This window comes from Crinia signifera, chromosome 4, assembly GCF_055691185.1.
Source record: "Crinia signifera chromosome 4, ASM5569118v1, whole genome shotgun sequence".
Taxonomy (NCBI): Eukaryota; Metazoa; Chordata; class Amphibia; order Anura; family Myobatrachidae; genus Crinia; species Crinia signifera.
This window is the reverse complement of record NC_139220.1, coordinates 72,426,560-72,447,328: the sequence shown is the minus strand read 5'-3', so window position 1 is coordinate 72,447,328 and position 20,769 is coordinate 72,426,560. Positions and strand designations below refer to the sequence as shown.

At 44.6% G+C, this 20,769-nt stretch overlaps 1 protein-coding gene across 6 annotated transcripts in view; it reads right to left on the bottom strand.

Annotated features, from left to right (window-relative positions):
• LOC146074099 (uncharacterized) overlaps nt 1–20,769 on the bottom strand; it is a 161,466-nt gene that overhangs the window by 122,605 nt on the left and 18,092 nt on the right. For 5 of the 6 annotated variants that reach the window (XM_083181849.1, XM_083181847.1, XM_083181851.1 and 2 more), the window contains exons 2-3: nt 12,971–13,061; nt 2,642–2,711 (exon numbers count right to left, since the gene is read on the bottom strand). In XM_083181849.1, the coding sequence (XP_083037975.1) occupies nt 2,642–2,711; nt 12,971–13,061 (161 nt within the window). Of the gene's footprint in view, nt 1–2,641; nt 2,712–12,970; nt 13,062–18,090; nt 18,220–20,769 lie in introns of those variants that run through there. The other variant, XM_083181852.1, reaches the window with a different exon arrangement.

Sequence of the window (20,769 nt, the reverse complement as noted above, 5' to 3'; positions counted from 1 at the left end):
TCACTGAAACAAATCTGTAATGTGTGGGCAAGTGAAATAGATTGAAGAAACCATTTATCTGGGCAAAAAAAATCACTGAAAAACAATTAATTGTGATTGCTGATGTATGGGGGCCATAACCCTAAACACCCAAATAAGAAGTGGGTGCTATAGACTTTCAACAAAATCTATATGTCATTAAAAAAATATATTTTAAGTGGTTTGTTTTTACATTGCCTATAACACTTACTCCATTAACTTATTACAGTTGCCTGAAACAGTGAAAGCAATGTTGCCAAAATTATGATTACAGTTGACACCACAGCTGAGAAACCAAACATGGTGCAGGGGAGGCACAATGGAAGGTATAATATACAGGGTCTGTCCGGAAAGTAGAGACAAAATCCAGGAATCTTTTTTTTTTTTTTTTTATTTGAACCTTCAGATACATAGGGTTAATAATCTTCAAAGTATGATACTTGATCATGGATACACCACCATTGCCAATGTGCCTGCCAGGCTTCCTTAGCCTCCTGGAAGGCATTAACCGGAATGTCCTTGAGTGCCCTTGTCTCAGCCACTTGCACTTGGTTTACGGTCTGAAACCTGTATCCTATGAGTCTGCGCTTAGTCCGGGAGAACAAAAAGAATTAAGCAAGGGCCAGATTGGGACTGTAGGGGGTTGAAGCAGCATTCACGTGCTTACTTGCAGCGATGTTTGACGGCGCATTGTCATGATGGAGGACCCAGATAGTGGAAATCTCCTTACAGACAGAGGACACTGTTTCTCAAGTGACTGAGGACTCCCATATAAAGGCACCATTGATAATTTGGCCTGTAGATAGAAATTCCTTGTGGATCACACCCTTTGAGTCGAAAAACACAAATGAGCATGGATTTGGTCTTTGATTTGCGCATTTGGCCCTTTTTAAGGGAAAGGTGACAATGGTGTATTCCACTCTGCATGTTACCTTTTGGTCTCTGGATCGTACTCAAAGATCCAAGTTTCGTCACCTGTCAAAAAAAATTAGGCTCAGTTTGCGGAAAATCGCCACACGCTTGTGTTTTTGATCATGATTCAAAACCTTGGAAACCAATCACTCACACACCTTTCTCAATGCTAATTTGATCTCTTGCACAGTTGTTTTTGGAAAACTGTCAGTGTTCAAAACTTCTTAGACTTCATCCACACTTTGCTTGTTGAAGGTCGTCCTTAACGTTTTCTCTGCCCTCCTCGAAGAATTTTAACCAGTGGTAAACTTGTGCCTAGGATAAGGATTCCCCCCCGAATGCCTTTTCAAGCATTGCAAGCGTCTTGGTACCTGATTTCAATACAAAACTTGATCACATACCAGTGCTCAATCTTACGCTCCATCTCGAACCTCGACCAAGGTAAAAAAAGGACACTTCCTTCACAGCTTGATCTGTACACTGTAAAGGTTTACAGCAACTGCAGCTGTCGGAATGTGTAACTGAGACACCCTTCCACCCATTACGCCCTACATTTGCACCATGCGCCTGTTCTGCATGGCGTGAAAAAAAAAAAATCAGTCTCATTACTTTCCGGACAGACCCTGTACTTGTATGCAGAGACCTACAGTATAAAGCAACCATAAGAGATGCTACCTGCTCACGTGTATTTATATAATAATTTGCTTCCTTTTGTGTAATCCCTCAAATTTCGGACAGCTTTGCTATCATTTATTTAGATTTACATAACAATCTAAGCTAAATAATATTTAGCAGATCTTAGAGAACATCCCAAATACTGAAGACAATCTCCACTGTGGCTTTCACAGCTTCTGCGCTTCTCATCACTTGCTGACCGAAATCAAGAAAAATGCTTAATTTGCATAAAGTTTTTCGTGTTCAAGAGGTTATTATTAATTTGTGGCTGAAACTGGTCTTTAATCCCTTCATTGGTGGGTTTTGCTGGGGCAGAAGAAACCTACCAGGGCAGGTTTCTCCTGCCCAAGCAAAGCCCACCACAGAACGTACTACCACCCCCCACCGTCTCTGCCCCCTCCTGTTGCTTCTCTCCGCCCCCTTATATCTGCTCCGGCGATCATACGCCGGAGCTCCCCTGCCGCTCCCACAGCCACCATTCACAGCAGAAAGTGATCAGGTGGCAGACTCTGGGATGTTCAGGGCGGTTCGGGAGGACTCAGACGGCCGAACTCCCGGGTCCCTCGAGCCGCGCCGAACATCCCAGGGGAGCTTCGGCATATGATCGCCGGAGCGAAGGGGCAAGGGGGAGCGACAGGCGGGGAGGGGAGATGGGAGCGAACCCTAGCAGGGGTTCCACAGAGAGGCGATGCGCCAGTGGTGCACAGCTGCATGCACCATTAGCGCACACCTTCATATTGGTGGTATGCCCGGAAATTTTCCAAGACTGCCCGCTGCGGCAGCGCAGCTGAGCCCGGAAGATTTCCAGGCATACCACTGAAGTGGTTTAACCCATTGATGGGAGGATTTGCTCTTGCCCCAAATCAGAAATGGGAAAAGACACAAAACATTTTTTTAGACACTGCCGAAGTACTGTATTGTGACATGAATGTTTTATTATTTTTAATAGAAAAGATAAAAGCTGTGATTGTTTAAAACCTCTCCTAAAATAAAGCACGGATATAATTTGATATGTGCTTTCTTAATAGAAACTTACCTTAGCAACATGGTCAGGACTTAATGGCCTGTCCTCCTTCAACACATATACCAACTCATCTTCACATTCACTACATAAAGCAAAAATAGGTATAGATTCAAATGACAATGATGCTAAAAATATGTATTTAAAGTAGACTGTAGGCTCTTATAACATACAGTGTAAACCTATTGCCATGCCCATTGTATTAGTCACTGCTTGCCTATGATAGAATCATTTATTGTGATAAGAGTCTCAACATCAGCCAAAAATCCTATTTCAATTCTATCAATCTTGTGTCCTGGAACCCATATTTATGCATTAATAAGCACAAGACTGACAACACTGAGGTAAGAGACAAAAAGTGCTTAGGCTTTTAGTGACCAGAAACTTTTTTTTTACATTGCAACAGCTTCGGTTTTTTGCAATTTAAGTGTAATTATGCTCACTTTGCATATTTCTATTATCTTTTAAATAATTTCAGTTAGGGTGAATCATTCAGTGAATACCTTGTTACAGGAATTTGCATCAGAGGATGGTTTATTTAGAAGAGAACATAAAAACAATTTTGAGGTGAAGATACCAATTTCCTGGTAGTGAGAATGCTGACAAAGGAATACCGACACTAAAAGTCACAAACAAGCCTGATATTTTCACACTAACACACCCGCAGCATTACCTCTAACCTCCTCTGGGGCAGCCAAACTGTAACCCCAGTACATACTTTGGGCATTCCGATTGTTGGGATGCCACTGTCAGCATTCTGACTGTCAGGATTAAACTCGTCGAGATCAATACCACAAACCATTTTGAGATATGTAATATTAATGTCTGCTTTTAAAATACATTTTTAGCTTAAAGATCAAAGGAACTAAAATGAAAGGGTATGAAATTCTTATTCATTTATGGGCAATTTGCCGACCCTTATGCCCCTTTCAGACCGCACTTAAAAACCGTTATTTTGCAGATTTCTAACCGTTTTAAAACTGTTATCTGTGCAGTCTGAAAGGTGCAGAACCACTTTACAAAAGCAGGTTGGAAAGGGTATTTAGGACCCAGCCAATGAGCGGACCAAGTGCAGTGAATATTTAATGAGTGCTCATTAAATATTCATAGCATCTCACCCCCTGGATCCCCCCCCCCCCCCTAGGGCTAACACACACACACCCCCAATGTGTTTAAGAACCACCCCCCCCCCCCCCCCCCCCCGTGCGGCCGGTACCTCTTGAGTTGAGGATCCCGGCTCCTGCTGCTTATAAAAGTGACTTTCGGAAAACGGCTGCCCCATAGGAATACCTGTTTCAAAAAAATTTCTTTCATATTGGGACAGCAATTTTCCGAAAGTCACTTTTCTTATAAGCAGCCTCCTGTCACTTTTTTTTAGAAGCGCATCCGTCCATACTGCCGAAATCCGCAACGCATGAGGTACCGGCTGCATGGGGTGTGTGTGTGTGTGTTTTAGTCCTAGGGGGGTGATGTTAATCCACGCGGGGGGGGGGGGGGGGCGCGTGCTGAAGACCGCACTGGCTTTGACCCTGTATTTGGAAAGTTTCCAAAAAACGGGTCTGCCAGTGTTAAAAAAATGGCACTTAAACGGTAATATAACGTTTAAGAGATGCGGTGAGAAAGGGGTTTTACCTGGCAGACCCGTTTTTGGAAACGTTTTCAAATACAGGGTCAAAGCCAGTTATGCGGTCTGAAAGCAGCATTACTGAACTCGTGACTATTAGCTGGGGTCGCCCCACTACTAAAGGTTAAATATCTGACCTATATTCATTATATACTGTTCAAGAGTCCCATGATTCCGCCTGCGAAAATGATCCAGGAATTAGTTTGGAAGAATTGGAGGAGATATGGGCAAATGCTGCCTCAGCTTAATATGTGTTAAATAAAAAAAAAAAAATGTATACCGTATAAGCTAATGTATAGGCGGCACTATGCACCTTCCTGTTTACACACAATGTATCCTAATACCTCAGACAGATGCTGTAGGGGATGCACCGAAGAGGGCTCTTTCATATCTGGTGGTCACGTTTGGAAAGACATCTCTCTCATTTCATACCTCAGCTCCCAATCCTTTTTGACCCAATTTTTTCCTCCTTCCATACCTGAGCTCCCAATCTCTTTTGACCCATTTTTTTTCCACCTTCCACTATGTTTTCCTGAATTATCTAAGCACCAAAGTACGGATTATTACCTGTTAGTACGATTTCCTCTACTCCTCCATGGCAGCCAACCTCTGGGTTCTCTCCCTATAGGTAGATATCTGGAAAGGAATAAAAAAAGACACCTCCCCTATATAAGGACTGCCCCTTCCTAGGCTCAGTGTCTTTTAAATTATACAGCTTAAACATAACATACACATATAACTCATTTTTATTTTTTTTAAGTTACTCATGGGAGGGAATAATGCTGCCATGGAGGAGTAGAGGAAATCGTACTAACAGGTAATAATCCGTACTTTCCTCTACCTCCCCATGGCAGACAACCTCTGGGTAATACCCTAGCAGTTACCTCACTGGGCGGGTTTCAACTTAAAATTACTATTCAATGCAATATGTCCAAATAAACAGATAAACAGGACACCAAATGAAACCAAAAAAAGGATACGAGGTTCTCTTCACCTCTTCTTCCTTGTCATAAACTTTCTTCTTCTTTTTTTTTTTATAGCGCCACTGCGCTAAGAATCTTTCTCCCAAACTTTGCATCACTTGATGACCCCACATCTACTCTGTAGTGTTTGGTGAAGGTGTGTGCTGAAGCCCAACATGCCGCTCTGCACAGTTCTTCCATTGAGGCCGCGCCCCTTTCTGCCCACGACGCCGCTACTGCCCTTGTAGAGTGCGCCTTGATGCCTTCAGGTGGATCTATCTCTTTAATCCTGTATGCCTCTGCTATGCATGACTTGATCCACCTGGCTATAGTTGTCTTGGTGGCTCCCAAGCCCTTGTTTTTCCCTTCTGATATTACAAAAAGTCTCTTAGTCTTCCTCCATAATTCCACCCTCTTCAGGTAGATCAGTATAGCCCGTTTGACATCCAATTTATGCAACCTATCCTCCTTTTCGTTTGCCGGCTTGTCGCAAAAGGTGGGAAGCACTATCTCCTGATTCACGTGGAATCGCGACACTACCTTTGGCAAAAAGTTAGGGTTCGTCCTTAAGACCACTTTGTCGTTGAACACATTCAGAAACGGCTCTTCAGCCCAGAGAGCCTGCAGTTCTGACACTCGCCTTGCGGATGTTATTGCCACCAAGAATGCCACTTTCATCGATAACATTCTGGTGGATACTTGCTCCAATGGCTCAAATGGTTCCTCTGTCAGGACATTCAACACCATGTTCAAGTCCCATGGCGCCATAGGTCTGTGAAATGAGGGCCTTATTCTCTTTGAGGCTTGTAAAAACCTCTGGACATACTTGTTATCTGCCAGTCTGATGTCCATCATAGCTCCTAAAGCCGCCACTTGCACCTTTAAAGAGCTCACAGAAAGGTTTCTTTCTAACCCTCTCTGCAGAAAGTCCAGCACCGAAGTGACCAGCTTATGGTCTTTACCTTCCCTTCTGCAGAGTTCTGTATATGCCTTCCATATCCGGTAATACGTTTTAGACGTAGTTTGTTTCCTAGCCTTCAGCAGGGTATCCACGACCTTTCTGGAAAACCCCTTTGCTACCAAGTTTCTTGTCTTAGCAGCCACGCCGTCAGATTCCAGTGGTCGGGCTGCCTCTGTACATGGGGCCCCTGTCGTATCAGGTCTTCTATGTCCGGTAGTTCCCAGGGAGCATCCACCGCCATCCTGACCACCTTGGCGAACCAAGCTCGCCTCGGCCAGTAGGGCAGGATTGCTATGACAGTCATCCGTTCCTGTTGGATTTTGTTCAACAGTCTCGGTATCACTGGAAATGGGGGAAAGACGTAAGCCAGGCCCGTTCCCCAACTGGCGGTTAGGGCGTCCGCCTGCCATGCCCCTTGTTCCCAGTGCCTTGATATAAATTTTTTGGCCTTTGCGTTGTACTTGGTGGCCATTAGGTCCACCTGCGGAACTCCCCAGTGGCTTGTCAGTATGTCGAATATTTGTGGGGACAGTTCCCACTCTCCTGGTCTTATTGCCCACCTGCTTAGGGCATCTGCTCGCTGGTTTTCCTTCCCTGCGATGAACACTGCCGACAGGCTTAGGACATGTCCTTCTGCCCACTGGAGTATGTTTGCCGTCTCCTTCATCAGTTCTCGGCTCCTTGTCCCGCCTTGGCGGTTCACATACCACACTACAGCTCTGTTGTCTGATCTGATTACAACTTCCTTTTGCCACAGTTGTACCTGAAATGCCCGGCATGCCATAAGCGCTGCCCTCATCTCCCTTACATTTGAGTGTGCCCTTGACTCGGCTTGTCTCCATTGACCTTGTGCTGTTCTTTTGCCGCACACAGCTCCCCATCCCGACTGACTGGCGTTGGTGGTGACTACTATCTGTTCCCTTTTTGCGAATGATCTTCCTTGTCCCAACCTGTTCGTGTCCATCCACCACCTTAGGTCTTCCTTCGCTTGCTTTGACAAGGAGATCCTTTGCATGGGATTTTTCCCGTCGCCATCCCATTGGGCTAGAAAGCACCCTTGTAGGTTTCTTGTATGAAATCGGGCCCATTTGATAGTGTCTAGCGCTGCCGACATGAGGCCTAAAACTTTTAGACAGTCTCCTGCGCACACTAGCCTTTTTCTCAGCAGCTTGATTACTTCTGACCTTAATTTCTCCTGCCTTTCTGGTGTCAATCTGACCCTCATGGCTTCTGTATCTATCACCACACCCAGATACTTTGCGGCTCTTGTTGGTTCCAAGTGACTTTTTTCCTTGTTTATAAGCCACCCGTGGTGCTTTAGATACTTCATCACCTTCTCTGTATGATCTCTCGCCATTCCTTCTGTTTTTGCCATAATCAGTAGGTCGTCCAAATATGGCCAAATTGTCACCCCCTCTTTTCTCAAGTTTGCTATGAGCACAACCAGAACCTTTGTGAAGGTTCTTGGGGATGTGGATAGGCCGAACGGCAGAGCCGTAAATTGGTAAGTAATTCCTTTGATTTTGAACCTTAGGTATTTTTGGTGCTGTTGACATATGGGAATATGTAAGTAAGCGTCTTTTAAGTCTATTGTTGTCAGAAAAGACCCCTGTTTGATGTCCGGGAGGATAGATCTTATCGACTCCATTTTGAAGTTTTGTGTCTTGACATATGTATTGAGTCTTCTCAAATCTAGAATGGTCCTGAAACCCCCTGTCGCCTTTTTTACCACAAAAAATCTGGAGTGCCAGCCTTGGCCTTCTTGATCTTTGGGCACTATGACTACTACACCTTGAGAGATCATAGTCTGCAAGCTGCTCATTAGCGCCTCCCTTTCTTTCGGGCACCTTGGCACAGGGGATTCCTCCATCCAGTTTCCGGGCGTCATAATGAATTCTATTTTGTACCCGGTGGAGACCACTTCTTGGACCCACCGGTCCTATGTTGATCGGAGCCAGGCCTGTTTGTACTCTAACAGCCTGCCCCCGACCCTGTCCCTGGCGTCATTGAGATGACTGCCTGAACGAGAACCTTCCTTCCTTGTTTCTTTGCCCTCGAAAGGAACTCCGATTTCCAAACCACGGCCGCCTATAGTTCCTTCCTGGCCTGTAAGTTCTCGCCTCTCTGAATTCCGATTGCTGGAACCTCTGAGACTTATTGAAGGGTTTCTTTGCACCCCTGTCCTGTGGAAGCCACACTGATTTTCCACCTGACACCTTCGTGATGATGTCGTCAAGCTTTTTCCCGAATAAATACTCTCCCTGAAATGGTAGGGATACGAGTTTATTCTTTGATTGGGCATCGGCATCCCACGGTTTCAGCCACAGAGCCCTTCTTACTACTGCTGCGTTGGCGTTGACTCTTGCTGCCAGCCTGACTGCATCTAGTGAGGCATCGCACACAAATTCTATGGCTACCTGCATATTCAGCACAATCTTCAGCAGGTCCGCCCTTTTAATGCCGTCAATCATATCCGACTCTAGGTCCTGACACCACGACCTGAGCACTCTAGAAGTAATTGCGATCGCTGATGACGCTTTGATCGCCGCTCCTGATGTTACATGTTGCTTACGCAACCCCATCTCCATTTTACGCTCCATGGAGTCCTTGAATATATTGGCGTCCTCCAATGGAAGCGTTGTCTTCCTAGATATACGTGCGATAGCCGCGTCTACTTTAGGCGGTTCCTCCCACGTCTTAACTTCCTGAGGTTCAAAAGGGTACATTTTATTAACCCTTAGTGGCACCGCCACCTTTTTATCCGGGTGTGCCCACTCGTCCTCTACTACTTCTTTGAGTGTCAAAGACAGCGGGAATGTCTTAGGCTTTTTCTTTTTGTCTCTGAAGAGCAGATCTTGTAACTTGCCTTCCTCTTGTGCCACGTCTATATTAAGAGACTTGTTCACCAATGTAAGCAGGTTATCCAGCAAGTCCGGATTAAATTCTAATTCTGCTTTTTCCTGCATCACTTCTCCTTCCTCAACTTCCTCCTCTATAGCAGGTGCAGGGCCTTCTTCTGAGTCCTCTGAGTTAGCAGAGTCAACCTCCCTAGGCCTTTTAGCCGACATCTTTGCCAGATCCTCCTTTGTCACGAAGGTATCTGCCAACGCTGTTCTAAGTTTTGCCACCAGCTCTGTCATTTGTGAAGGTGCCAATATCTGAGAACCTTTGCAATTATCACAAATAGACCCTGCACATTTGTCGGGAAGTGTTTTGTCACTGAGTGTGCATTTGGCCAGATGCATTTTTTTATGCTTAGCCTTTCCTTCTGCCTTTTCCTTGCTTGCTTCGGACCTGCTGAAGTACACACATTATGAATGCCTGACTATACCAACAACAACATTGCCATGAGAAAAATAAATAAATAAATAACTGCCTTTCCTGCTTACCCTGACTTTGCAGGCTGCTTTCTTTCATCCTCCATAATATAGAGTGCCTGAAAGTATCTGCACAAGGATACAAATTCAGTAAGCATAAATATGCAGGCATATACACAGCCCTGGCCAAGCCTAGGGTCTTACCTTCACTCAGAATAGCCTCCTGCAGCTGCCCTCTGGAGAAGCAGTGGCAATATAATCTCAGTCCTCGGGTTCTTCCTCCTATTGCCGGCGTTTGGAACAACAATGGCGCCGTCCTGTGCCCCTGTGATGCTTAAATGGCGCTTGTCTATGACGCGAATCGCGTCCAGTACCACACAGGGGTTATTCCCCCATCATGCCGCGCGCTCATGACGCGCCACGCTCATCGGCGTCACGCCTACTGGCGACGCGCCCTCTCTGGTGACGCGCCCGGCGTCCCCCAGCGTAAGAGGCTCTCTTCCTATCGGCGCCACCTCTGACAATTCCGGCGTCATGTGGCGCGGCCGTCGCCCCTGATGACGCGGCCGGCACCTCCAGTACACGGCGCCTGACTCACCGCTTACAGCCGCCCGGCCATCCGACATTAAGGTGCATGTCCAACATGAACCCTCACCTGCGGCTCCTGAACCCGGGGTAAGCGACCTAACTGCGCCTGGCAGCAGGACACTGTATTGTCATCTCCCCACCACGCTAGATGGCGGGAGAAGTTGCTCCATATTAAATCCCAGCCTAGACCCCAACTGCACTGGGCAGAGGGGAAGGCAGCAGCCAACCTCAGGGTAAGCACTCTCATCTACCTGGAAAGGGAAAAAAAGACACTGAGCCTAGGAAGGGGCAGTCCTTATATAGGGGAGGTGTCTTTTTTTATTCCTTTCCAGATATCTACCTATAGGGAGAGAACCCAGAGGTTGGCTGCCATGGGGAGGTAGAGGAAAATAAGTTGATACGCCATATAATTTCTTCAACAACATGTCAAATAGCCACGGATTGGAAATTGCCCCCCTCTCCGCCACTCCATGCAATCCTCTCCCACATTTAGTACATGTATAAGATGGAATACAATACAACAAGTATAATTAATCACTCTGCAAATCGTTTCACATAGTATGGATTCCCTGGTTAGTTTTTCAGAATGCACCATCACCAATTTTCCGCAACTTACCTTTATGAATGTTTTCTTCTTTTATTATTTTATTTATTTATTAAGTTTCTTCTATAGTGCACACATATTGCGCAGCGCTTTACAGATAATATTTGAACATTCACATCAGTCCCTGCCCCAGTGCAGGTTACAATCTATATTCCCCAACACTGGAGCACCCGGAGTAAACATACAAACTCCGCACAGTTAGGGCCATGGTGGGAATCGATCCCATGACCTCAGTGCTGTGAGGCTGTAATGCTAACCATCAATACTGCCCCAATCTTTTACTAGCAATCTTCACTCCGAGGTCCCACCCCAAGGGTACTATTCTTCTCCTTTACTCTTTTCTCTTTCTAAATGGTCACACTAAACCGTTATTGTTGAGGAATTCGAATGATCCATTCTTCCTGAAAACTGATCACTTATTAGATTGTATAAATTGAGATCTATTACGATTCGTATTGCTAATTGTTACTGAAACTCTTGTATCTCATGTTTACAGTATTTTTATGTGATCTACTGTAACAAATAAAAAAAAAATTATTTTTAAAGAACATTAAGCAATATGCCAAGCAGAGGGAACTCCGCAAGACAGCCTAGGCACTCGCCTAGGGCTCAGCAAGTCTTATGGGACTCCATAAACATATCCTGGGCATCCAAAACATTTCCAGAAAAGCAATGCACCTGCACTCCTAAAGTCTCCATGTCTGCACTGTGCCTCTGAAGGGAGGGCCCACACCCAGTCTCAGCACAGCAGCAGGACATAGTTGCCTACCCTCCTGCATTCTGCAGGAGACTCCCTGAAATAGCAGCAATCTCCCTCTCTCCCTCATTGGTCTAGCAATCTCCCTCATGTCACCTAGCCCACATTACACTGTTACATTTTAGGGGAAAAAAGGGAATGAGCGATAGATACATTTACATTGAATCATCAGCACCATTTCCCAGCACTTTACCAAGTATAGTAGCTCTTACTAACTGCTTTGGGGCTCATCTACATTTGGATATAATTAATTTGAAAAGATTCTAAGTGCCACTTTCACAATCTCTCCATATATGGAAGTAGACACGCCCCCTTTGGTGGAGCATGCCACGCCCCCTTAATGGGGCACAGTGCCAACTTCTACTACCAACTATAATCTCCCTGAAACTCGTTTTCAAAAGTAGGCAAGTATGAGCAGAGAGGAATGGAGGGGCAGGATGACCATGACAGACGCACAGAGCAGCAGACAGGTACAGTACTCTGTAACTATGTAGAATCTTTTAGTAAACTGAATCCTACAGTGTACTAAAAATACAATTGGTGAGTTGGTGAGGGGGTTCTGGGTTATACCGAGATCTATCAATTGCAGGTAATGTAATTGGGCAGTCAGTGTCCAGCTTGCAAAATAACCCTGGCACCCCAGTAATATTATGGTTATATTAGCCAAACACTCAGTGCTTGCAGTGTGAAAATGGAAACCAATTTGCCAGGCAGCCAGGAAGAGAAAAGTCACTATTGTCTGTTATGACTCACCACCATCGTTACATGTCATATGCCACTAAACTAAGCATCGTCTCACACTGGATTACTGTGCATGTACCCTTACCTACCCTAAACCACCACACCTCCAGCTCTTTAGTATTACACCACAGCCCACGCTGCAGATGCCACCACAAAGCAAAATTCTATTCGACAACACTCAATGTCACAATCCAGGCATGTGTGCTGTATGTCTGGAGTCATGGATCCCCACCTTCATCATACTAAGATAGTTAATTCGGGGTAGGTTTGGGTATTATGGATATGGTGTTAAGGCTAGAGTAGCAGATTGGGGATGGGTTGGAGAAGCACATTGGGTTAGGTTATCAGAGTTGGTGCATGGTTTAGAAGTTTGGATTAGGGTTTCTATGGGCCCTTGATTTTATCATCTAAAAATCTTTGAACAAATGTTTATTTTCTGGATAATCTTTTACTATTTCATGAATTCTTCTCTCTAGTTATTAAGTTGTTGTAAAGATATATAATTAGTGGTGATGGAACAGAGGTGTTGGCATTACGCCCATCTCCAATACACCAACATGGCAGCACACACCCCACAGAGGTAAGCGGTGATGCTGCTGTATCAGAGATGTCCGCAGCCACACAATGGTGATAACTGAATACTCCCACATACTATACTGTACTGTATACCACTTCAACATTCCCACCTACATGCAACATCCAGATGCAAGATCCACTGCATATTATTAAACTGGTTTACAACCTGCTTGTCTATGAGCTTTATCTAAATATTATTACCAACAATACTAACCTTGTGTTTGATTGGGCAGTATTTCCCACATTGCTCATCTCAATCGTTTCTTTTATTTTGTACAGTTTGGCACATGCTTTAGTTTTGCACTCTAAAGAAAATGGTGAGAACAAAAGAAGTAATAAGAACTTTAAGAAAAGATATAAAAAAATTAAGAGAAAAATGTAATAAAACAGAAGCTGGAAAATGGGAACTATAAATCTGGGGAGATGATAGAGACAGCAGAAGTAGATGTAGAGAGCTTTATGGGTGAGGTGGGATTAGCTGTACCTGGTGCCAGAGAAAACATCTGACATCATCAAGGGGAGCGGAGGTAGCAGGTGAGGTATGTTGTGATTATGGCATACAGAAGTGGTAGAGACTAGTTCCCATGCAGTATAGGTTACAGGATGTGACGTTCAGTGAGGGCGGAAGTAGTTAGATGCCCTCACAACGTTTTTTAATTTATGTGTAATTCATGTAGGTGTCGGTTATTTTGTTTTATTTTTGCAGCATTGTACCCTCGCGGGCTCGCTACGCTCGCACGCTTCGGGCGCGGTGGCTCGCTTCGCTCGCCACAGATTTATATTCCCCCTCGAGGTATACGTGGACCCAGGGCATGATGGGAAAATTACCAAAACTGCATGGGATCTAGACACTACCATACAGAAGTTAGCAGGGAAGCCACTATAATGTTGATATGTCCTTTAATAAATGGTTATTTGTTCACACAGCTGTCATTTTCTATAATTTATTCCCTTAGAACAGGGGTTCCCAACCTTTTTCAAATCACGGCACCCTGGAGTATCAGAATTTTTCCATGGCACCCCTAGGCCCCCCCAAAAATATATATATCAAACTAAGTAGATTGTGTTTATATGTGCTTCTTAGGGTCAGTTATGTGGTAAAGGGCAGGACTTGGTTCTGATTGTACACACCAGCAATTGTTTTGTCCATAAATAATTGATCATAAATAATTTGATTTGGTCCTGGACGACCAACCCTGCAAGTGTCCTGAGGCACCCCAGCGAGCATAGGCGCAAAGTTTGGGAACCACTGCCTTAGAACATAAGTCCCAAATATATGTTATCGTTCATACTTGAGAAGTTCTCTGTAACAGCACAATGTACCACACCAAAGATGATTAACTTAAGAGTTGTAGATGAAAAAATGCACAGAATTCTTTCTGGTTTTATGTGCTAAAGAAGCAACAAAGGTCATAAAAATTGTTTCAAATTTCCATCATGCCTTTGTCAGTGACCTCAAAGAGGGGGTGAAAAATAGTTGCAGACTTTCCCAAACACTCCTGTATATCTGTAATCTATTATAATTTATAGGCATCATCAGGTGTACATAGCTCCGTACAGGGGAAAAACAACAAAAACACAACTACTTCAATAAACTATAGTACAGACTGAACATACAAAGTGAGAAGTTAAACAGTCAAAAAGATGACAAAGTGCTGTATTTAATGCTGTGGCGAGCAGCCGGCGAGGGGTTAAACAGCGAGGATCGCAGAAAATCAGCGATCCCTGCTGTTTAACCCCCTTGACGGCCGCTCGCCCCATTCAATGTTCCGAGGGAATCCTCGCTGTCACAGGACAGCGAGGATTCCCACAAACAGCGAGGCCCGCAGCTAATGCAGCGAACCCGCTGCATTTAGTCGCGGGTTTCGAGGTTTCTGCAAGAAATCCCTTCCACCTTCAGCCCCATACAAACTAGGGGATATTGTGAACGGTATATGATCGGTCAACACTATTAAGGTCGACAGGCCTTAGGTCGACACATGCAAAAGTTCAACATTGCTAAGGTTGACAGGGTCAAAAGGTCAACAGAATCATTAGGTCGACAATGTGAAGGTTGATAGTCAAAATGTCAACATGAGGTTTTCACTGTTTTGAGCCAACAAGTGTTGACAGGGGGTATTTCATGCCCTACCATCCACTAGGAGGGAGAATAGAATAGTGTCCTTAGTGTAGCGAGGCACCGTGCCCAAATCATGGAGAGCACAGCAAGCCATTCGAGGGGGCACAGTGCACCAATATGATGTCCATCTTGACTATGTTGTCATTCAGGACCCTTTTGACTGTCAACCTTACCATTGTCGACCTAATGCTTGTGTCGACCTGCCAAGCATGTCAACATTAGCCATGTCAACCTATTTAATAGGTCAACATAAGCCATGTCGGCGTTTTGTGGTCTACTAAACACATGTTGACTCAATGACCGTATACCCTGTGGGGGCTACCGTTAAGCCAAATCTTGGACCTGCACATATTTGTCAGCTGTCCTATCGTGCCAGCCTCCATTGAAAATGTCCCTCTTACAATGGTCACCACCTAAGAGAAGACAGTTACTAAGAATACTAGGAGGAAGCCAACCCATAGACTCAGCCACCACCAGGGCTAATATAATCGTTATTCCTAAACCTGACAGAACTGGGAAACTATCGCCCTATATCCCGGCTCAATTCAGATCTAAAACTTTACGCCAAAGTTCTTGCTAACCATTTAGCCCCCCATCTCTCTACGCTAATCCACCCAGATCAAGTCGGTTTTATTCCCAACCGCCAAGCCTCAGATAACACTAGACACCTTATTGACCTTATACATGTCGCCAATAAGCGGTCTGAGGCAGCCCTAGTGGTGGCCCTTGATGCCGAAAAGGCCTTTGACAGAGTGGCTTGGCCTTTTATTCGCGGCACTCTCCCACACATGGGATTCAATGGCCCCTTCCTAAACGGTATCTTAGCCCTATACAACAACCCCTCAGCCTCAGTGCTGGTTAATGGCTTTAAATCAACTCAGTTAGAAATTAAAAATGGCACACGCCAGGGCTGTCCACTCTCTCCCTTACTTTTCGCACTAACCAAGGAACCCCTTGCCTCTCGCATTCGCAACAACCCAAACGTTAATGGCATCAAAATAGGCTCTATATGCCGATGACGTCATTTTAACCCTTACTAATCCCCTCCCCTCACTGTCGTCTCTTCTCGCGGAAATTCAATTGTACAGCTCTCACTCCAACTATAAAATAAATACATCTAAATCTGAGGCCTTAGATATCAACATCGCTCCACCCGACCTGTCTACCCTCCAATCAAAATTCCCGCTCCGGTGGCAACCTAACAAAATCAAATATCTTGGAACCTACCTAACCAAATCATACTCAGACCTATACGCAGCGAACGTTCCTAGATTGTTAGCTTCTATCAGGTCTGAACTCTCCACCTGGAGCCCACAATTTATCTCAAGGATGGGCCGGATGGCTGCGGTCAAGATGATGATCTTACCCCGCCTGCTATACCTCTGGCAAACTCTCCCCATTCACATACCTATTACAATATTGAAACACCTCCAAAGGGACATCAGCACCTTCCTCTGGGCAGGGAAAAAACCCAGAGTTAAACTACGCCTCCTGCAAAAATCCCATACAACAGGAGGTCTCGGTCTCCCCGAAATCCTCAAATATTACAGAGCCGTACACATTGCCCCTGTAATCCTCTGGTATGCCCCTCCATCTCAAAGAATTTGGAATCTCATTGAAGCTTCCTCCATCGCACACTATACTCCCTCCTAGGGATCCCGCCCACGGCTCGCCCCAATCTTTCATCCATTCTCCCAACTACTCACCACTCTCTTAAGATCTGGGACTTTTCCACTAAACTATAGAAATTGCGATCACACCACCCATCACTCACGCCACTTTGGAACAACCATGCTTTCCCCCCCGGGACTAACAAAGACTTGTTTAAAGCCTGGACGAAAAATAACATTATTTTTCCCCATCGACATCGCCCCCACATCTCTCTTCCCTGACTTCGAATCCCTCAGATCCAAATATTATTTTCCAAATTCTATCTTCTATCAATACCTGCAACTCCGCCACTTTTATAAATCTCTCCCCACGGCTCCTCCTTCCCTGAAAAGATCGCCCCTCGAATCTCTTTGTAGACATTCCCAAAACACGAAAAAACGAATTTCAACTATATACTATATCTTCAACACCTTCACCCACCCGCAGAAAGAAAAACATGAAGATGCATGGGAATCCGACCTGGGAGAGGAACTTAGCATAAAAACATGGTCCAATATCAGATAAGCTATTGCTAAAAGCTCTTTTTCGACACGAATCAAAGAAAATGCATATAAAATCTATTTCCGCTGGTATATGGTACCAACCAAACTGCATTCTATTTATCCCTCTGCCTCCTCCCAGTGTTGGAGATCATGTGCACAAGTAGGCAATTTCCTTCATATTTGGTGGAATTGCTTAATTATTCAACCCTTCTGGTTGGAAACCCATAAACTAATCAAAGAGATCATTAATATACAAATGCCCTTCTCCCCCTCATACTCCTTGTTAATGAGACCAATTCCACGCATCCAACCATATCCTTAATACAGCGAAGTGTCTGATCGCCAGAAACTGGAAAAACTCTTCCCCGCCTTCCAAACCTACCTTGGTCAACGCTATCTGGTCCACCTATAAGGTTGAAAAGATCACTGCATTCCTTAACGATTCCACTCCCTCCTTCATAAAAACCTGGTCCCCTTGGACCTCCCATTTTCAAACTGAGGCCCCCTTGACTCACATCTAATACTTGTTTTGTCTCTCCCCAATCTTCCATTAAAATTGCCTGCCCTTACAGCCCCGCCACACCCCTCCCCCTCCCACCCCCCTCCCTCTTATAAGTCCCTTCTATGCCTTAGGAGAGTCACCTCTCCTATTGATATCCGTACCCCTACCCCCCAGGTTCCCCCAGTCCTATCTCTTGCCCTCTCCCTGCCCTCTTAACTTCCCTTCCACCCCTTCATTATACACCTCCCTGGTCCACACACACCTCCCTGTAGTTGCATTATAGTTTTGACCTGTTAAGAACTGGACCTCTTTTCAAAGATCAAGACATACTCAATTTTTTATGTACCAAGTTGAATGCTGTATTGGTCTTGTTTGTAATGAAAGTTTATCTTAAAAAACTCAATAACATTTCTTTAACTAAAAAAAAAGAATACTAGAGGAAGCTAGGGCAACAATTTTGGGATGGGGATTCAGTTGTAACCAATTTTATTTTTTTTTATTCAACTATGCCCCATTTTTACAGCTCAACAAAAAAAAAAGGGATTTTTGTAAGAACTTACCGTTCAAATCCCTTTCTTTGATATGGTCCTGGTGACACAGCTCAACATTGGGATGTAGTAGGGTCCGTAGGAGCCAGGCACCTATCCTAAAGCTTTTGGAGGGTAGGCTCCTCCCTCTGCATCCCAGACCCTTCAGTTCAATCTTGCAAAGCCACTGGAATACATTAACTCAGTACAAACGCCTGCACATATTATATGCACAATTTCAAAAATAACTTTTTAACCATATAGAACATGAAACATCATGAACACTGGCATACTTACTGAGCGTAAGGGAGGGATCACTGTGTCACCAGGACCATATCAGAGAAAGGGTTTCGAATGGTAAGTTCTTACAATAATCCCTTTTTCGCTTTCAATGGTGATACAGCTCAACATTGGGAGGTTCAAGAGCCGGTCCTTTGGGAGGGTACGCTCAGATCTGCAGCTCTCATCAATGCTCGCCAGAATGATGCGTCCTCCGACGCGAACTCATGGAACCTGTAGAATTTGGCAAAAGTATGAACAGATGACCAAGTGGCGGCCCTGCAAACCTGCTCAGCTGTGGCCCCATGTCGAACCTCCCAAGAGGTGGCGACCGACCTTGTGGTATGCGCGTTGATCCTGGCCGGAACAGGCCTACCAACCTTAGTACAGGTCGAGTATCCTGTATCCGAATATCCGTTATCCAAATTATTCCGAAATACGGACATTCCAGAAAGTGAAAAAAAAAAAAATTTTTTGGGTAAAAACTCACTGGGGACATTTGTAACAGCATCACTGGGGACATGATATGTAACTGGCACTATATATGTGCAAGACAATGATTGCATGGCATTCAAATTCAGTGCTGAGATAGTACACACATTTTGTTTCACGTTTTGAAACCTTGTTTTTTGAACAATTAAAATATATTTGTGTGTATTTTATGTGGTAATAAAATATATTTGTGTGTATAATATGTGTTTATACAGCATAAATGCAAGATACTTCAAAATACATCATTGAAATATTAAAATATTCCGAAATACGGAATAATCCGTTATCCAAAACTCTCCTGGTCCCGAGCATTTTGGATAAGGGATACTCAACCTGTATATGAAAAAGGCAATGACAGAACGCAACCACCTAGCAATGGTCTGCTAAAAGCAGGCCAACCAATCTTGTGTACATCATACAAGACTAGCAAAGTATCAGTCTTCCTGACACTTTTCACCCTGTCCACATAAATGTGCAAGGCGCGCACAATGTCCAAATTCCTCAATTTGTCCCTTTTCCTTGAACCCTCTGGGGGTTGAAACACAGGCAGAACTATCTCCTGATTCAAATGAAAAGCAGAGACTACTTTTGGCAAAAATTGGGGTACTGTTCTAAGAACAGCCCTGTCATAATGAAAAATAAGAAAGGGAGACTTGCAGGACAAAGCTCCCAACTCCAATACTCTCTTTGCAGAGGCAACAGCCAATAAAAAGACAAGTTTCCGTGTAAGGAACTTAAGGTCAGCCGACCTTAACGGCTCAAAGGGCGCCCTTTGGAGACACTCCAGTACCAGTGATAAGTCCCAGGGAGCCACTGGTTGCTTGTAGGGAGGTTTCAATCTGGAAACCCCTTGCAGGAAGGTCTGCACCTCTGGTAGCATCGCTATCCTTTTCTGGAAATAGATTGACAGAGCCAAGATCTGTACCTTGAGTGACTGAAGGCTTAGACCAGACGAGAAACCATCCTGCAAGAACTCAAGCAACTTTGAAAGTCGAAATCGAGATGTATGCGATATCTGCCTCTCACACCATCTAATATAGGTCTTCCAGACCCTATAATAGTTAGCCGAATACACCGACTTCCTGGCCTTTACCATGGTATTCACCACAGCCTCTGAGAAACCCTTGTTTTTTAAGATGTCGGTCTCAATAGCCAAGCTGTCAAATTTAGCCGAGCAAAATCCAGGTGGAAGAATGGCCCTTGGCTTAACAGATCTGACCTCTGAGGTAGACGCCACGAGTCCACAGACAGTCTCTGAACACTCGAGTACCAGGACCTCTTTGGCCAATCTGGAGCCACTAGGATCACCGGGATTCCTTGGGATTGAATTCTTTTCAGAACTCTCGCTAGAATTGGAAACGGCGGGAAAACATAAAGTAGATTCCCCTCCTAGGGGCAAGAGATTTTTTCCACAGGGGAAGAAATCAGGCGCTATGGCAGTAGCTGTGATTCCAAGGTAAGCAGCTGCTCAAAAGTGTGTGTGTGTGTGTGGGGGGGGGGGTAGTCAATCCCCGCCTAGAGAAGGAAATACACAAACAAACATGCGCAAGGCATGTGAGCAGCGCTTAATGAATTTAAACCAATGAAATAAATGTTAAATAATTTTACTGTAATAAAACAAGTACATAGACAATAAATGAATGCACATAACAATACACAATAAAAATTAGTATAAAATTCAAGCCACAGGAAATGGGGAATATGGAATGGCCCAGGTGGACACAAATATGAACAATGGGGTGCAGTGGGTCACTGGTAAGTGCACTTTACCGGTATTTGGGTGACCTTTTCGTTCCAGGAGAGTCCACTTTTGTGACAATCAGATGTTAATCCTCACTATTAATCACGGTATTTTGTAGGCCGTTTGGAGGTAGAGGTAAAACGTAGGCTTCCGCTGTTCTACTGGTAATTTAACCCGGTGGACTATGTTGGGGTATAGCC